This window comes from Bufo gargarizans, chromosome 8 (assembly GCF_014858855.1).
Source record: "Bufo gargarizans isolate SCDJY-AF-19 chromosome 8, ASM1485885v1, whole genome shotgun sequence".
NCBI classification, from domain to species: domain Eukaryota; kingdom Metazoa; phylum Chordata; class Amphibia; order Anura; family Bufonidae; genus Bufo; species Bufo gargarizans.
In genome coordinates, this window is record NC_058087.1 from 174,009,255 (window position 1) to 174,023,661 (window position 14,407).

Below are 14,407 nucleotides of genomic sequence, written 5' to 3' on the forward strand. Positions count from 1 at the left end.
GGGGATGAGGTGCAAAATGGTTTGCAGCGAATCCCCTTGCTCATATAAATCAGTGCAGAATTTTATTGTCAGACATCCGGCAGCCGTGGGTGTCACATAATTTGAGTGAAAACCACAAAGACCAAGAAGCGAGACAGTTTCTTATCAGAAAGAGGAGCTTAAACTAACACAGCAGAAACTAACATTTCTGTGAAAAGAAAAAAGGTGGGGGTCAACTGATCCCCCGCAGCTGTCCTGCAATGTGGTGGAATGATCTGCATGGAAGTGATCTGCAAATTTAGCTTTTGTCCATTTCTGTAGTTGTTCTATAAAGAATTCTCCAGACTCATGATCTTGGGGGTCAAAGTTAGCACCTTTTAAGTTCAGGGATGTGGATTTGATCCATTATCAGTGAGGAGTATTCACCCGTCTTGTTTTCCACTATACTTTGCAGGTCCGACCATGTGCACCCATAGGTTTGATGCACTTGGGACAGTTTCCTGAAAAAGGGCATGGGATGGGTCTCAGGGTCAGGCAGTAAATTCACTATGGTGAATAACTGTTGTGGGGTGAAAGACACATATTTTGGTGGTCCCTGTGGCCGGTTAAGCGCTAGGGCTTCTTTCAGTGTCTCAAGGTTTCCCTGCTCAATTTTCTGTAAGTTCTTTTGTAACTCTGTAATCTGACCCTGCAGTATTTGATCTTGTGAACGTCGTGATGGGCGCACGGTCATGGGTACAGTCCACTGTGGTGCCAGGGGTAAAGTTGGCGGATCCCCGTAGTCTGTCGGGGTACCCTCGCAAGGAGTCTGCATATTACCCGGTGCATTTTGTATGCCCATTGTGGATTCTGCAGCACCGTCTGCATCCCCCTGTTCTGCTTCATCAGGTTGCCCCCCTACCATTATAGGAGTAAGGGTGGCAGGTGAGTGGGGTAGCATGAATGTACCGTCCGGGTTTATCATCGGGTACAAGGTAGTAGGAAGGGGCAAGGGTGACATAGGAGTGACGGGGGGGTCCGGACCGAATGATATTAAAGGTCCGTTCATGGGCGTTGCCTGGGGACAAGATGGCGCTGTAGCTAACACGGGAAGTGATGGGACGTGCCGGGGAGTAGTTACCAAGGTGTGGTTTTGTGGGTGGGGAACCCCACAGGGAAGGCACGTATCACGGGAGGAGGGATTCTGTTGACCACATGTTTTGCAGGTCCACCCACCTGCTCTCTTCCCGGCGCCATTATAGGGTGGTGGCTAGTCATGTATCAATGCAACACCAGGCTTACAGAAATATCTCTGTCTTTTCTCATCAAAATTTAGTTCCCCCCCGGTCTGTTTAAATTCTTTACTACAGTCCAACCACACACGGACCATGTCTGTCAATTAATCATCTTCTAACTTCCCTCTCTTCTCGTTTAACAACACTTGCCAGGTAGCACTACATAGGATGCCTCCTTTACAGACACCTTTAACTCTTCTCCAACTTACTTAATCCTTTTATGAGGATGCCTCCTTTACAGACACCTTTAACTCTTCTCCAACTTACTTAATCCTTTTATGAAACGTTTGCCTCTCCTGTCCGCCACGTACTGTTCAGGTGAACAGTAACCCTTCGGGACACTTTCCTCATTTCCCATTATCTCTCGTACCTACTGAAGCCGCCTAAAGACCTCTGCATAGAGTAATCACTGGACGTGAAGACCTTTGAGTTCCGGTCAGCACACTCTGGGCTACCGCGAACCGCTCTCCACCCATCTGTGATCGTCCCCTTTATGGAGATTCGAGTCAGACACCGGGCTGAACTCCGATACAGGAACACAGGAGAACTCCGTGTCTCAGTCAATGATACTTGTCAACAGGGTCTTCACAACTTATAGGCACAACACAGTACATCAAGACTTTAAGAAAACATATGGGGTTCTTACTTTCATGCCCTCGAGGACGTCCCAGACTGCTTCCGCACCCCTCCCTCAGACGAACACCAAGAGGCTACACCAGGGGACACTTTATAGGCAAGATGACTCAATTTTCCTACCTCATATCACGGGTTGCGATCCCGGTGTCCGTTAGTGCGCCTCTCCTCGTCTGGTCTCTGGGGGTACGGGAACAGAGGGTCCAATCCTCGAGCCCCACGTTGGGTGCCAAAATTGTTCTGGTTCTGACAAAGCTGCCAGTTCAGTTGATGTACTGCTCCAAATTAATTAATTAAGATACGTGCACGGAGAGATCAGACAGACAACTCACTACATGGAGTTAATCAGTATCTCTGGTTTATTTCTGAGAAAACAGACAATACATAGTTTTCACGAGAGGAGGGAGTGAGGGGGGGTGAAAGATAAAGTATATATTTTCTATTGGCTATGAACTCTCTACTTTTCTGTAACCTTGACGGCCAGAGGAAATTCCTCCTCACTCCCCCACTTGTTCCTGGGTGAAACCGTTACTTCTTTCTTTCTTTGTAACTGCTTGCTTGAGCTGAACGGAAACCACAAAGAAACACATGATAAAAACACAAAGTAAGATTCTAGTTTATAGGTGTAGGCTGAATGTCTGGCCGCCATCTTAGCTCAACAAGCAAGTATCCATTTTGTATCAATAGTCCATAACACTGGCACCGTTTGTCCTCCGCTCCGCTCAGCAGGCGGACACCTGAACGCTGCTTGCAGTGTTCGGGTGTCTGCCTGGCCGTGCGGAGGCAAACGGATCCGTCCAGACTTACAATGTAAGTCAATGGGGACGGATCCGTTTGAAGTTGACACAGTATGGCTCAATTTTCAAACGGATCCGTCCCCCATTGACTTTCAATGTAAAGTCAAAACGGATCCGTTTGCACTATCATGAACAAAAAAAAAAAATAGGATAAAAGAGGCTTCATATGGCTATATTATTAGAAATAATGAAAAATATGGACGCTATCACTATGAAGACCTATGTGTTTCCATGGTTGCAGACTACAAATAAACCTTATGTGTTGTCAGATCCTGCAGTCATGCGCTACTCCACTTCTTCAGGCACCTGTTCTTGATAATCTACAGAAAGTCAGAGGGATCAAATGGTAATGAGTAAAGGTCCTATTACACGGGCGGATAGAGCAGACAATGATCAGGAAGGAGGAACGTTCCTTCCTGATCATTGCCCCTGCACATTAGCTGCACTCACATGCAGCAACAATTGCTGCTGTATGGGGATGAACAATCGTACTACGATTGTTAATCTCCATACAGTTTCATTACTGTTTACATGGGACAATGTGCCGCTGACAAAGGACAATTTTTGGTGCTGATTTAATGATGAGATCACCTAACAAACGAGTGTTTGTCTAGTGATCGGCAGCACATGTATACAAGCCAGTTATAGGGAATGAGTGGTGCCCCCTGATCCTCTGCCAGTGGACAGTAAAAGGGCCTTAACATATAACTGCAGGATCAGGCTCCGCAGGGAGTCTTTGGAGCCTGCAACCCTGTAGACATGTAGATCTGCATAAAGCCCCATGCACACGGCCGTTCCGTACATTGGGGACCGTAATTCGCAGTCCCCAATGCACGGGCAACATCCGTGAGGATTTCGCAGATGGATCCAGACCAATTCAACTTGAATAGGTCCGTGATCCGTCTGCATCGCAAAGGAATAGAACATGCTGTGCGGATGTACGTAGAGAAACCCCACAGAAGCACTCCGTAGTGCTTCTGTGGGGTTCCGTGCCTCCGTTCCGCACCTTCCGGATTGCAGACCCACTCAAGTGAAGCCGTTTGCGGGGCACAATACGGGCCGTGTGCATGAGGCCTAAGAGCTGTAGGATTTTTATTTTTTTGCAGAAGGCCTTGTAAAGTTGCTAATTTTTTTAAGATGCACTGGAACAAAATAATAAAAACAGAATAGTTGCATAAGTGTACATATCCTTTACAATTACTTACATGCCTTGTCTGTCCATCACACTGGGAGACAGACAGTCCCTGCAATGTACAGGTCCTTCTAAAAAAATTAGCATATTGTGATAAAGTTCATTATTTTCTGTAATGTACTGATAAACATTAGACTTTCATATATTTTAGATTCATTACACACCAACTGAAGTAGTTCAAGCCTTTTATTGTTTTAATATTGATGATTTTGGCATACAGCTCATGAAAACCCAAAATTCCTATCTAAAAAAATTAGCATATCATGAAAAGCTTCTCTAAACGAGCTATTAACCTAATCATCTGAATCAACTAATTAACTCTAAACACCTGCAAAAGATTCCTGAGACTTTTAAAAACTCCCAGCCTGGTTCATTTCTCCAAACCGCAATCATGGGTAAGACTGCCGACCTGACTGCTGTCCAGAAGGCCATCATTGACACCCTCAAGCAAGAGGGTAAGACACAGAAAGAAATTTCTGAACGAATAGGCTGTTCCCAGAGCGCTGTATCAAGGCACCTCAGTGGGAAGTCTGTGGGAAGGAAAAAGTGTGGCAGAAAACGCTGCACAACGAGAATAGGTGACCGGACCCTGAGGAAGATTGTGGAGAAGGACCGATTCCAGACCTTGGGGGACCTGCGGAAGCAGTGGACTGAGTCTGGAGTAGAAACATCCAGAGCCACCGTGTACAGGTGTGTGCAGGAAATGGGCTACAGGTGCCGCATTCCCCAGGTCAAGCCACTTTTGAACCAGAAACAGCGGCAGAAGTGCCTGACCTGGGCTACAGAGAAGCAGCACTGGACTGTTGCTCAGTGGTCCAAAGTACTTTTTTCGGCTGAAAGCAAATTTTGCATGTCATTCGGAAATCAAGGTGCCAGAGTCTGGAGGAAGACTGGGGAGAGGGAAATGCCAAAATGCCTGAAGTCCAGTGTCAAGTACCCACAGTCAGTGATGGTCTGGGGTGCCATGTCAGCTGCTGGTGTTGGTCCACTGTGTTTTATCAAGGGCAGGTTCAATGCAGCTAGCTATCAGGAGATTTTGGAGCACTTCATGCTTCCATCTGCTGAAAAGCTTTATGGAGATGAAGATTTCATTTTTCAGCACGACCTGGCACCTGCTCACAGCGCCAAAACCACTGGTAACTGGTTTACTGACCATGGTATTACTGGGCTCAATTGGCCTGCCAACTCTCCTGACCTGAACCCCATAGAGAATCTGTGGGATATTGGGAAGAGAAAGTTGAGAGACGCAAGACCCAACACTCTGGATGAGCTTAAGGCCGCTATCGAAGCATCCTGGGCCTCCATAACACCTCAGCAGTGCCACAGGCTGATTGCCTCCATGCCACGCCGCATTGAAGCAGTCATTTCTGCAAAAGGATTCCCGACCAAGTATTGAGGGCAGAACTGAACATAATTATTTGAAGGTTGACTTTTTTTGTATTAAAAACATTTTTCTTTTATTGGTCGGATGAAATATGCTAATTTTTTTAGATAGGAATTTTGGGTTTTCATGAGCTGTATGCCAAAATCATCAATATTAAAACAATAAAAGGCTTGAACTACTTCAGTTGTGTGTAATGAATCTAAAATATATGAAAGTCTAATGTTTATCAGTACATTACAGAAAATAATGAGCTTTATCACAATATGCAAATTTTTTGAGAAGGACCTGTATTATCAGGAATTAGTGACTTACACATTGATGATTTCATGAATATTGCGGTAAGATTAGTAATGTGGTGCAGGTCACGTCGCACCGTTTATTCACTATGCGTTCCGCTTGTCATTTTCTTTACTATAGGGTCCTAGAAGCTCTGTGGTGGCTCCTCTTGAAATTCATTATTGATGCAGTGGACTCCAACCGAGGAGTGTCTGTAGAGTTCTATGGACGGTTTTATTACACACTGGAGGTAAATGCGTAGCACAAAACAAGCGAGTTAGGGGGCATTCACACGATTGTATCCGTTTTGTGGTCCGCAAATTGCAGATCTGCAAAACACGGATACCGGCCGTGTGCATCCCGCATTTTCCCCTTCCGCGGGCCCTGCACTAAGTAACAAATACCTATTCCTGTCCGCAAAATGGCCACGGGACAGACAGATGGATGCGGACAGCCCACAGTGTGCTGTCCGCATCTTTTGCGGACCTATTGAAATGAATGGGTCTGCATCCGATCTGCAAAAAATGCAGATTGGATGTGGACTAAAAACACGGTCGTGTGAATGCGCCCTTAGTGTAGCACTAGTTATTACCCATAAGCATCAGAGCAGAATGCAGTCTTATACCAGAGCTTTACCCAACTGCAACCTTAAAGAAGACCTGTCTCCTCTCCTGACATGTTTGTTGAGTTTTTGCATGCTGCATTAAATATTCTTAGAACTGAATTATCATTGTGATGTCCCTCTGTTATTCCTTCTGGAAATAAATGAATAAATTGACAACTATTCCCCTTGTCAATAGGGTGCGTCCCTACATTGACTGACGTTAGCTCTGATTGGATGTCAGACTTGCCAACTTTTCCAGAACATCTGGGAGGCTCTTGGAAAAAGGAGAGACCTCTTGGATTCCAGAAAGACTTTGCAAATCTCCCAGGCACAGCATGGCAGGCAGCACTCTATGGACTTTAAAGTGATCGCAGGATCAGGAAAAAAAGTTAACTGGTGCCTTCCTTTTCAGCTGCAGTTCAGCCAGTTCCAGGGCTCTTCTTCTGTCAACCAAGATGGCCGCACCGCCTCTTAGACTATCTGAGGAACACTGTGCATTTGGTAGCCTGAGACATTTTCCGCTGCCCTAGGATTGGTTAGCGCTGCTCACATAAGTAGTGCTGGCCAATCCAAGAACGGGGCTGGGCAAGCAGGAAGATTGTTGTGTTACCGATACACCGCGCGGTAGTCTGAGCAGTGCTGCGGCCATCTTGGTTGTCAGAAGAGGAGCCCGGGAACTGGCAAATCTGCAGCTGAAAAGGAGGGCAGTGATTTAGTTTTTTCTTGAACTAGATCTTTTCTTTAAAGGGATTTTGTCTCTTTAGTAAGTGGAATTTATTATGTAGAGAAAGTTAATACAAGGCACTTACTAATGTATTGTGATTGGCCATATTGCTTCCTTCGCTGGCTGGATTCATTTTTCCATTACATTATACACTGCTAGGGTATCTCACCGGCAAGGCTGGTAATTTAGTGGCCCTGCCGGTGCCGGCAATTTTTTGTATCTGCAATGTTAATTGCCAGTTTTTTCCTTTGCAGACTGCTACTAATGAGCGCTTCCATTGCGGAGCGCTCAATAGTGCAGTCTTTATCTATCCCCCCCCGTGTTACTCAAAAAATAAAAAGCACTGACCCCCTCCATTTGCTTGCGCCGCTGACTGAATGTGCAGGACAGGACCTGCGAGATGTCATCACGCTGGAGCGCAGGTCCTGTCCTGAGCTTCCAGTCAGCATGGGGTGTTCACCGCAGCGCAAGAAAATGGAGGAGGTGAGTGCTTTTCTTTTTTTCAGAAGCAAACTGGGGTACTAAAGGGGAGCATTATTCTAACTGGGGGCACTAATGGGTGGCATTATTCTTCTGGGGGGGCACTAATGAGGGCATTATTCTTTCTGGGGGCACAAATGGGGGGCATTATTCTTCCTGGGGGGCACTAATTGTGGCATTATTCTTCCTGGGGGACACTAATGGGGGGGGCATTATTCTTCCTGGGGGCACTAATGGGGCCATTACTCTTACTGGGGGGCATTAATTCTAGGGTGCACTAATGGGGGCATTATTATTACTGGGGGCACTAATGTGGACAGTATTAATTCTGGGGGCGCTAATAGGGACATTACTATTACTGGGGGCACTAATGGGGGCATTATTAATTCTGGGCGGCACTAATGGGGGCATTAATTATACTGGAGGCCCTAATGTGGACAGTATTATTTCTGGGGGGCACTAATAGGGGCATTACTATTACTGGGGGCACTAATGGAGGCAATACTATTACTGGGGGCACTAATGTGGGCATCATAGATTCTGGGGTACTAATATATTTGGGAGCCACAGTATCATTGCGACTTAACACCCTGTGTTAAGACACCCCCCCACAACCACACACCCCTTTGGGGTGTGACTTAACTTGGCGGTATTTTTTGTTTGGAAAGGTGGCAACCCTATACACTGATTATTTCCATTGTTATGACCACCCTGCAATTCAGCAGCAGGGATGGTCGTCATTGACCACTATAGGAAAAAGCACCAGCCTTTTTGAGCTCCCATGGTCTCAGCCACCAGAGAGGCCTCCGCTTTTTCCTATTGTGTGCAAGCACGTCCACTGCTACTGCGTTGCAGGGTGGTCGTGACCATGGAAACAAGCAGTGTATAATGTGATGGAAAAATGAATCCAGCCAGCGAAACAACACATTAGTAAGTGCCTTGTATTCATTTTCTCTACATAATAAATACTATTTGCCGAAGTGAGAAACCTCTTTAACTGTATGTGGCGCAGAGTGTATTGAGGGGGTGGGGCTGTAGCACAGGAAGGGGTGTGGCTACTCATAAATATGGTGTGCAAAAACAGAACCGCGGCATAGAAAGGGGACATCTGTAAACTCAAGCGTGGAGATTGTAGGGACGCCCTCCATTGTTTGAGGCGTACACTGTATTCTTCATTCTATGGTTTAGTTAAATGTGATCTTAGACAGCAGGGAAAGAACATGTCATGTGAAGAAAAGCAGACTGAGACTGTAAAAACAAGACCCAGACATTTTGCTGCGCTTCCCTGTGGTTCTTTCCGTGAGGTGGCAGCGTAATGACCTGTTAGGCAGGCAGCAAGTGCAGGCACCTGTCTAGGGAAGATGGCAGCGCCACGCGGTCCGTCTCACTAATGAGTGTCTCTTTCTGACAGGCTCTGGTAGACTTTTTCCACGCAGAAGGACAGGGGTTACCACTGGACACCTTGCGGAATGGAGATTACCGGGTGATTGACTTTAATTGCTAACTTTGTAATGCAAACGGTGGCTTGTCAGAGATCAGCGTCACGTAGCTCGCGGAGAGGAGCCATAATCATGAAATAATTGCTCCGGCTCTCTGCCCTGCCTTTACACGAGGACTATTCCAATTCACAGTCCCAATCTACACTGAGCAAAAATATAAACGCAACACTTTCGGTTTTGCTCCCATTTTGCATGAGCTGAACTCAAAGATCTGAAACATTTTCTACTTACACAAAAGACCCATTACTCTCAAATATTGTTCACAAATCTGTCTAAATCTGTGTTAGTGAGCACTTCTCCTTTGCCAAGATAATCCCTCCCACCTCACAGGTGTGGCATATCACACCTGTGAGATGGGAGCACGAATATTGCACAGGTGTGCCTTAGATTGCTCACAATAAAAGGACACTCTGAAATGTGCACAGTTTTGCCTCACTGGGGGGGAGCGGTCAGAAAACCAGTCAGTATCCATTTGCCTCACGCAGTGCAACACATCTCAGTCACATAGAGTTGATCAGGTTGTTGATTGTGGCCTGGGGAATGTTGGTCCCCTCCTCTTCCTCTGTGCGAAGTTGCAGAATATTGGCAGGAACTGGAACACGCTGTCGTATACGCCGATCCAGAGCATCCCAAACATGCTCAATGGGTGACATATCCGGTGAGTATGCTGGCCATGCAAGAAGTGGTATGTTTTCAGCTTCCAAGAATTGTGTACAGATCCTTGCAATATGGGGCCGTGCATTATCATGCTGCAACATGAGGTGATGGTCGTGGATGAATGGCACAACAATGGGCCTCAGCATCTCGTCACGGTATCTCTGTGCATCCAAAATGCCATCAATAAAATGCACGTGTTTGTTGTCCATAACATACACCTGCCCATACCATAACCCCACCGCCACCATGGGCCACTCGATCCACAACGTTGACAACAGCAAACCGCTCACCCACATGACGCCACACACGCTGTCTGCCATCTGCCCTGAACAGTGAAAACCAGGACTCATCCGTGAACAGAACGCCTCTCCAACGTGCCAGACGCCATCGAATGTGAGCATTTGCCCACTCAAGTCGGTTACGACGACGAACTGCAGTCAGGTCCAGACCCCGATGAGGACGACGAGCATGCAGATGAGCTTCCCTGAGACGGTTTCTGACAGTTTGTGCAGAAATTCTTCGGTTATGCAAACCGATTGTTGCTGCAGCTGTCCGGGTGGCTGGTCTCAGACCATCATGGAGGTGAACATGCTGGATGTGGAGGTCCTGGGCTGGTGTGGTTACACGTGGTCTGTGGTTGTGAGGCCGGTTGGGTGTACTGCCAAATTCTCTGAAACGCCTTTGGAGATGGCTTATGGTAGAGAAATGAACATTCATTGCACGGGCAACAGCTCTGGTAGACATTCCTGCAGTCAGCATGACAACTGCACGCTCCCTCAAACATTGCGACATCTGTGGCATTGTGCTGTGTGATCAAACTGCACATTTCAGAGTGGCCTTTTATTGTGGGCAGTCTAAGGCACACCTGTGCAATATTCATGCTGTCTAATCAGCCCCTTGATATGCCACACCTGTGAGGTGGGATGGATTATCTCGGCAAAGGAGAAGTGCTCACTAACACAGATTTAGACAGATCTGTGAACAATATTTGAGAGTAATGGGTCTTTTGTGTAAGTCGAAAATGTTTCAGATCTTTGAGTCCAGCTCATGCAAAATGGGAGCAAAACCGAAAGTGTTGCGTTTATATTTTTGCTCAGTGTAAATAGATTCATCTTGTACTGATTTTAAGCTATATGTCATTTTCTTCTCCATTCACACACACAAAGTGAAACGATTCAGCTGATTCTTCAATGGAATCTGGATGTGGCTCATCTAGCCTCTAAAGACGGTCATGAGACCGGTCACAAATTGTGCACTTAGCTTTGTGTCTGAACAGAGAATAAAAACATCATAAAAAGGTGATTTTTTTGGGCATGCTCAAGAAAAATATTGTATTATTTTTATGTTAATAAGGGCTTCAGTGCACTGACGGGTGTGGCCAGCACTGGAAAGCTGAGGTGCACCGAGGCTGGGCCCCACCCCTATTGCACTGAGTCTTTCATTTGCATAAAGAATGTCTTTTTTTCCCTATGGTATCATTTTAATCAGCAGAATCAATAGGGTCAATCCTGCTGACAGATACACTATAAGGCCCCATGCACACGGCCGTGTTTCACAGCCGTGTGCGGGCCGTGGAACCGCGGCCTGGATCCCTCCTGAGAGCAGGAGCGCAGGGCGTCACTGGTTGCTATGACGCCGTGCGCTCCCTGCTGCCGGCACAGTACAGTAATACACTGGTATGATCTATACCAGTGTATTACTGTATTGCGGCGGCAGCAGGGAGCGCACGGCGTCATAGCAACCAGTGACGCCGTGCGCTCCTGCTCTCAGGAGGGATCCAGGCCGCGGTTCCACGGCCGTGTGCATGGGGCCTAAAGGGGTTTTCTGGGATTTTCACATTGTTAGGGCTCATGCACACGCGCACTGTCGGCTGGTGCCCATATTGCGGCCTGCAAACAGCGCGTCTGCAATATACGGGCATCGCATGACGGATGCGGACCCATTCACTTGAATGGGTCGGCCATCTGGAAGGTGCAGTGAGGAACAGAGGCATGGAAGCTTCTGTCCGTGCCTCCGCACCGCAACAAAGTAGTGCATGCATTACTCTTTCGCGGTGATGACCGTCGGATGCGGATCACTGACCCCATTCAAGTGAATAGGGTCCTGCGTCTGCATACGGCGGCCCTATGGTCGGTGCCCGTGCATTGTGGACCGACCAGCCCTTAGACTATCCTCAGGAGATCAGTGGAGGTCTGACTCCCAGCACCCCAAGCACAGCTCCTTCCATTGTATAGCGGCTGTGCATAGTATTGCAGCCCAGGCCCATTCAAGAGTCCTAATTGCTGACGGAGTGCCACAATCTCCTCATACACAGCTGATCAGCACGGGTTCCGGGAGTCGACCCTCACCGATCAGATAACAATGACTTAGGCCTCTTGCACACAAACGTTTTTTTTCCCCGTTTCCGTTCCATTTTTTCCGTTCCGTATACGGAACCATTAATTTTAAGGGATCCGCAAAATAAAACGGAAGGTACTCCGTATGCCTTCAGTATTTCCGTTCCGTTCAAAGATAGAACATGTCCTATTATTGTCCGCATAACGGACATGAATAGGACTGTTCTATCAGGGGCCAGTTGTTCTGTTCAGCAAAAAAAAGAATCCACACGGACGTCATTCGTATTTTTTGCGGATCTGTTTTTTGCAGACCGCAAAATACTGAAAAAGCCATACGGTCTTAGGCCTCCTGCACACGAACAGTTTTTTTTCTCCGTTTACGGAACCATTAATTTCAATGGATCCACTAAAAAAAATGGTCCGTATGCCTTCCGTTTCCTCAAATTGGCCTCAAATCACGTTCTGTGGCACCATTCAAGTCAATGGCTCTGCAAAAAAAAACGGAATTCTTCCGTATCCGTTTTTGTGGAACCATCTATTGAAAATGTTATGCCCAGCCCAGTTTTTTTATGTTGTTTAAACATTATTGTATGCCTCAGTTTCTTTTTGTGATCCCCCCCCGCAAAAAAAAATTTAAAAACGAAACGGAAGCACTGCTGAAACAAAAAACGGAAAGACGGATCCGTTTAAAACGGACCGCAAAACCATACAGTCGTGTGCAGGAGGCCAGTCATATAAAAATCCTGGAAAAACCCATGAAATTACAATGTGTCGTATATTATATATAGTTATAAAAAAAAGGAAATATTAACAAACTTCCTGTATTTTCTTCCACCGTTCAGTTCTTAGAAGAAGAGCTGCGTCTGAATAAATGTTCCACAAGTGAACTTATTGAAAAGTACTATCTGGATAACATTAAGGAGCAGGTAATCGCGTTACACACTGGATGTTCCCACATTCTTTAATATTCTTCTTTTAAAAGAGCTTTTAGCTCTCCAGCAGTTGTGAAATTACAACTCTCAGCATGCCCTACCAGCATGGGAATGGTGGGAGTTGTAGGTTCACAACAGCCAACGAGTCATACATTGGAGACGGCTTCTCTATGGACTGTAGACTCAGTCGGGTAGGTCTACACAGTGAGGGAGACGGGAGGGTTCTCATACTGTGACTGACGGCCGGGGGGCACTTTCACACTAGCGGTTTTCTTTTCCGGCATAGATTTCCGTCACAGGAGCTCAATACCGGAAAAGAAACTGATCAGTTTTATCCTAATGCATTCTGAATGGAGAGCATTCCGTTTGGGATGCATCAGTTCAGTCCCTCTTACGTTTTTTGGCCGGAGAAAATACCACAGCATGCTGCAGCATTAATTTCCATTAAAATTTATTAGTGCCGGATCCGGCATTAAGTGTTCTGGCAAAACGGATCCCGTTTTCCGGTCTGCACCTGCACAGACCTTTTAAAGTTCAAAAATAAATGAAAAAATACCGGATCCGTTTTTTCCGGATGACACTAGAGAGACGATATAAATGTTGGCTGAAGGCTCTTTTGGTCAACAGCGAAGCTCGCATTGGCCAAGTCTGCATGTATATTTCAAAGGTAGAGGGGGAAAAGCCGATGCCGGGACCCCTGCATGAATAGAGGACTAGGCGAGATGAAATCTAATATATCCTATCACTTCTTCCGCCAACATCTACAGGTCCTTCTAAAAAAAAATAGCATATTGTGATAAAGTTCATTATTTTCTGTAATGTACTGATAAACATTAGACTTTCATATATTTTAGATTCATTACACACAACTGAAGTAGTTCAAGCCTTTTATTGTTTTAATATTGATGATTTTGGCATACAGCTCATGAAAACCCAAAATTCCTATCTAAAAAAATTAGCATATTTCATCCGACCAATAAAAGAAAAATGTTTTTAATACAAAAAAAAAGTCAACCTTCCAATAATGATGTTCAGTTCTGCCCTCAATACTTGGTCGGGAATCCTTTTGCAGAAATCACTGCTTCAATGCGGCGTGGCATGGAGGCAATCAGCCTGTGGCACTGCTGAGGTGTTATGGAGGCCCAGGATGCTTCGATAGCGGCCTTAAGCTCATCCAGAGTGTTGGGTCTTGCGTCTCTCAACTTTCTCTTCCCAATATCCCACAGATTCTCTATGGGGTTCAGGTCAGGAGAGTTGGCAGGCCAATTGAGCACAGTAATACCATGGTCAGTAAACCATTTACCAGTGGTTTTGGCACTGTGAGCAGGTGCCAGGTCGTGCTGAAAAATGACATCTTCATCTCCATAAAGCTTTTCAGCAGATGGAAGCATGAAGTGCTCCAAAATCTCCTGATAGCGGCTGCATTGACCCTGCCCTTGATAAAACACAGTGGACCAACACCAGCAGCTGACATGGCACCCCAGACCATCACTGACTGTGGGTACTTGACACTGGACTTCAGGCATTTTGGCATTTCCCTCTCCCCAGTCTTCCTCCAGATTCTGGCACCTTGATTTCCGAATGACATGCAACAGTCCAGTGCTGCTTCTCTGTAGCCCAGGTCAGGCGCTTCTGCCGCT

The 14,407-nt window shown here is 46.3% G+C and overlaps 1 protein-coding gene across 1 annotated transcript in view; it reads left to right on the forward strand.

Moving 5' to 3' along the window:
* The window catches only part of BAIAP3 (BAI1 associated protein 3), a 164,128-nt gene that overhangs the window by 139,105 nt on the left and 10,616 nt on the right, over positions 1 to 14,407 (forward strand). Inside the window, exons 27-29 of the mRNA XM_044304069.1 lie at positions 5,677 to 5,785; positions 8,755 to 8,826; positions 12,678 to 12,761. Coding sequence (XP_044160004.1) covers positions 5,677 to 5,785; positions 8,755 to 8,826; positions 12,678 to 12,761 — 265 coding nt within the window. The remainder of the gene's footprint in view (positions 1 to 5,676; positions 5,786 to 8,754; positions 8,827 to 12,677; positions 12,762 to 14,407) is intronic.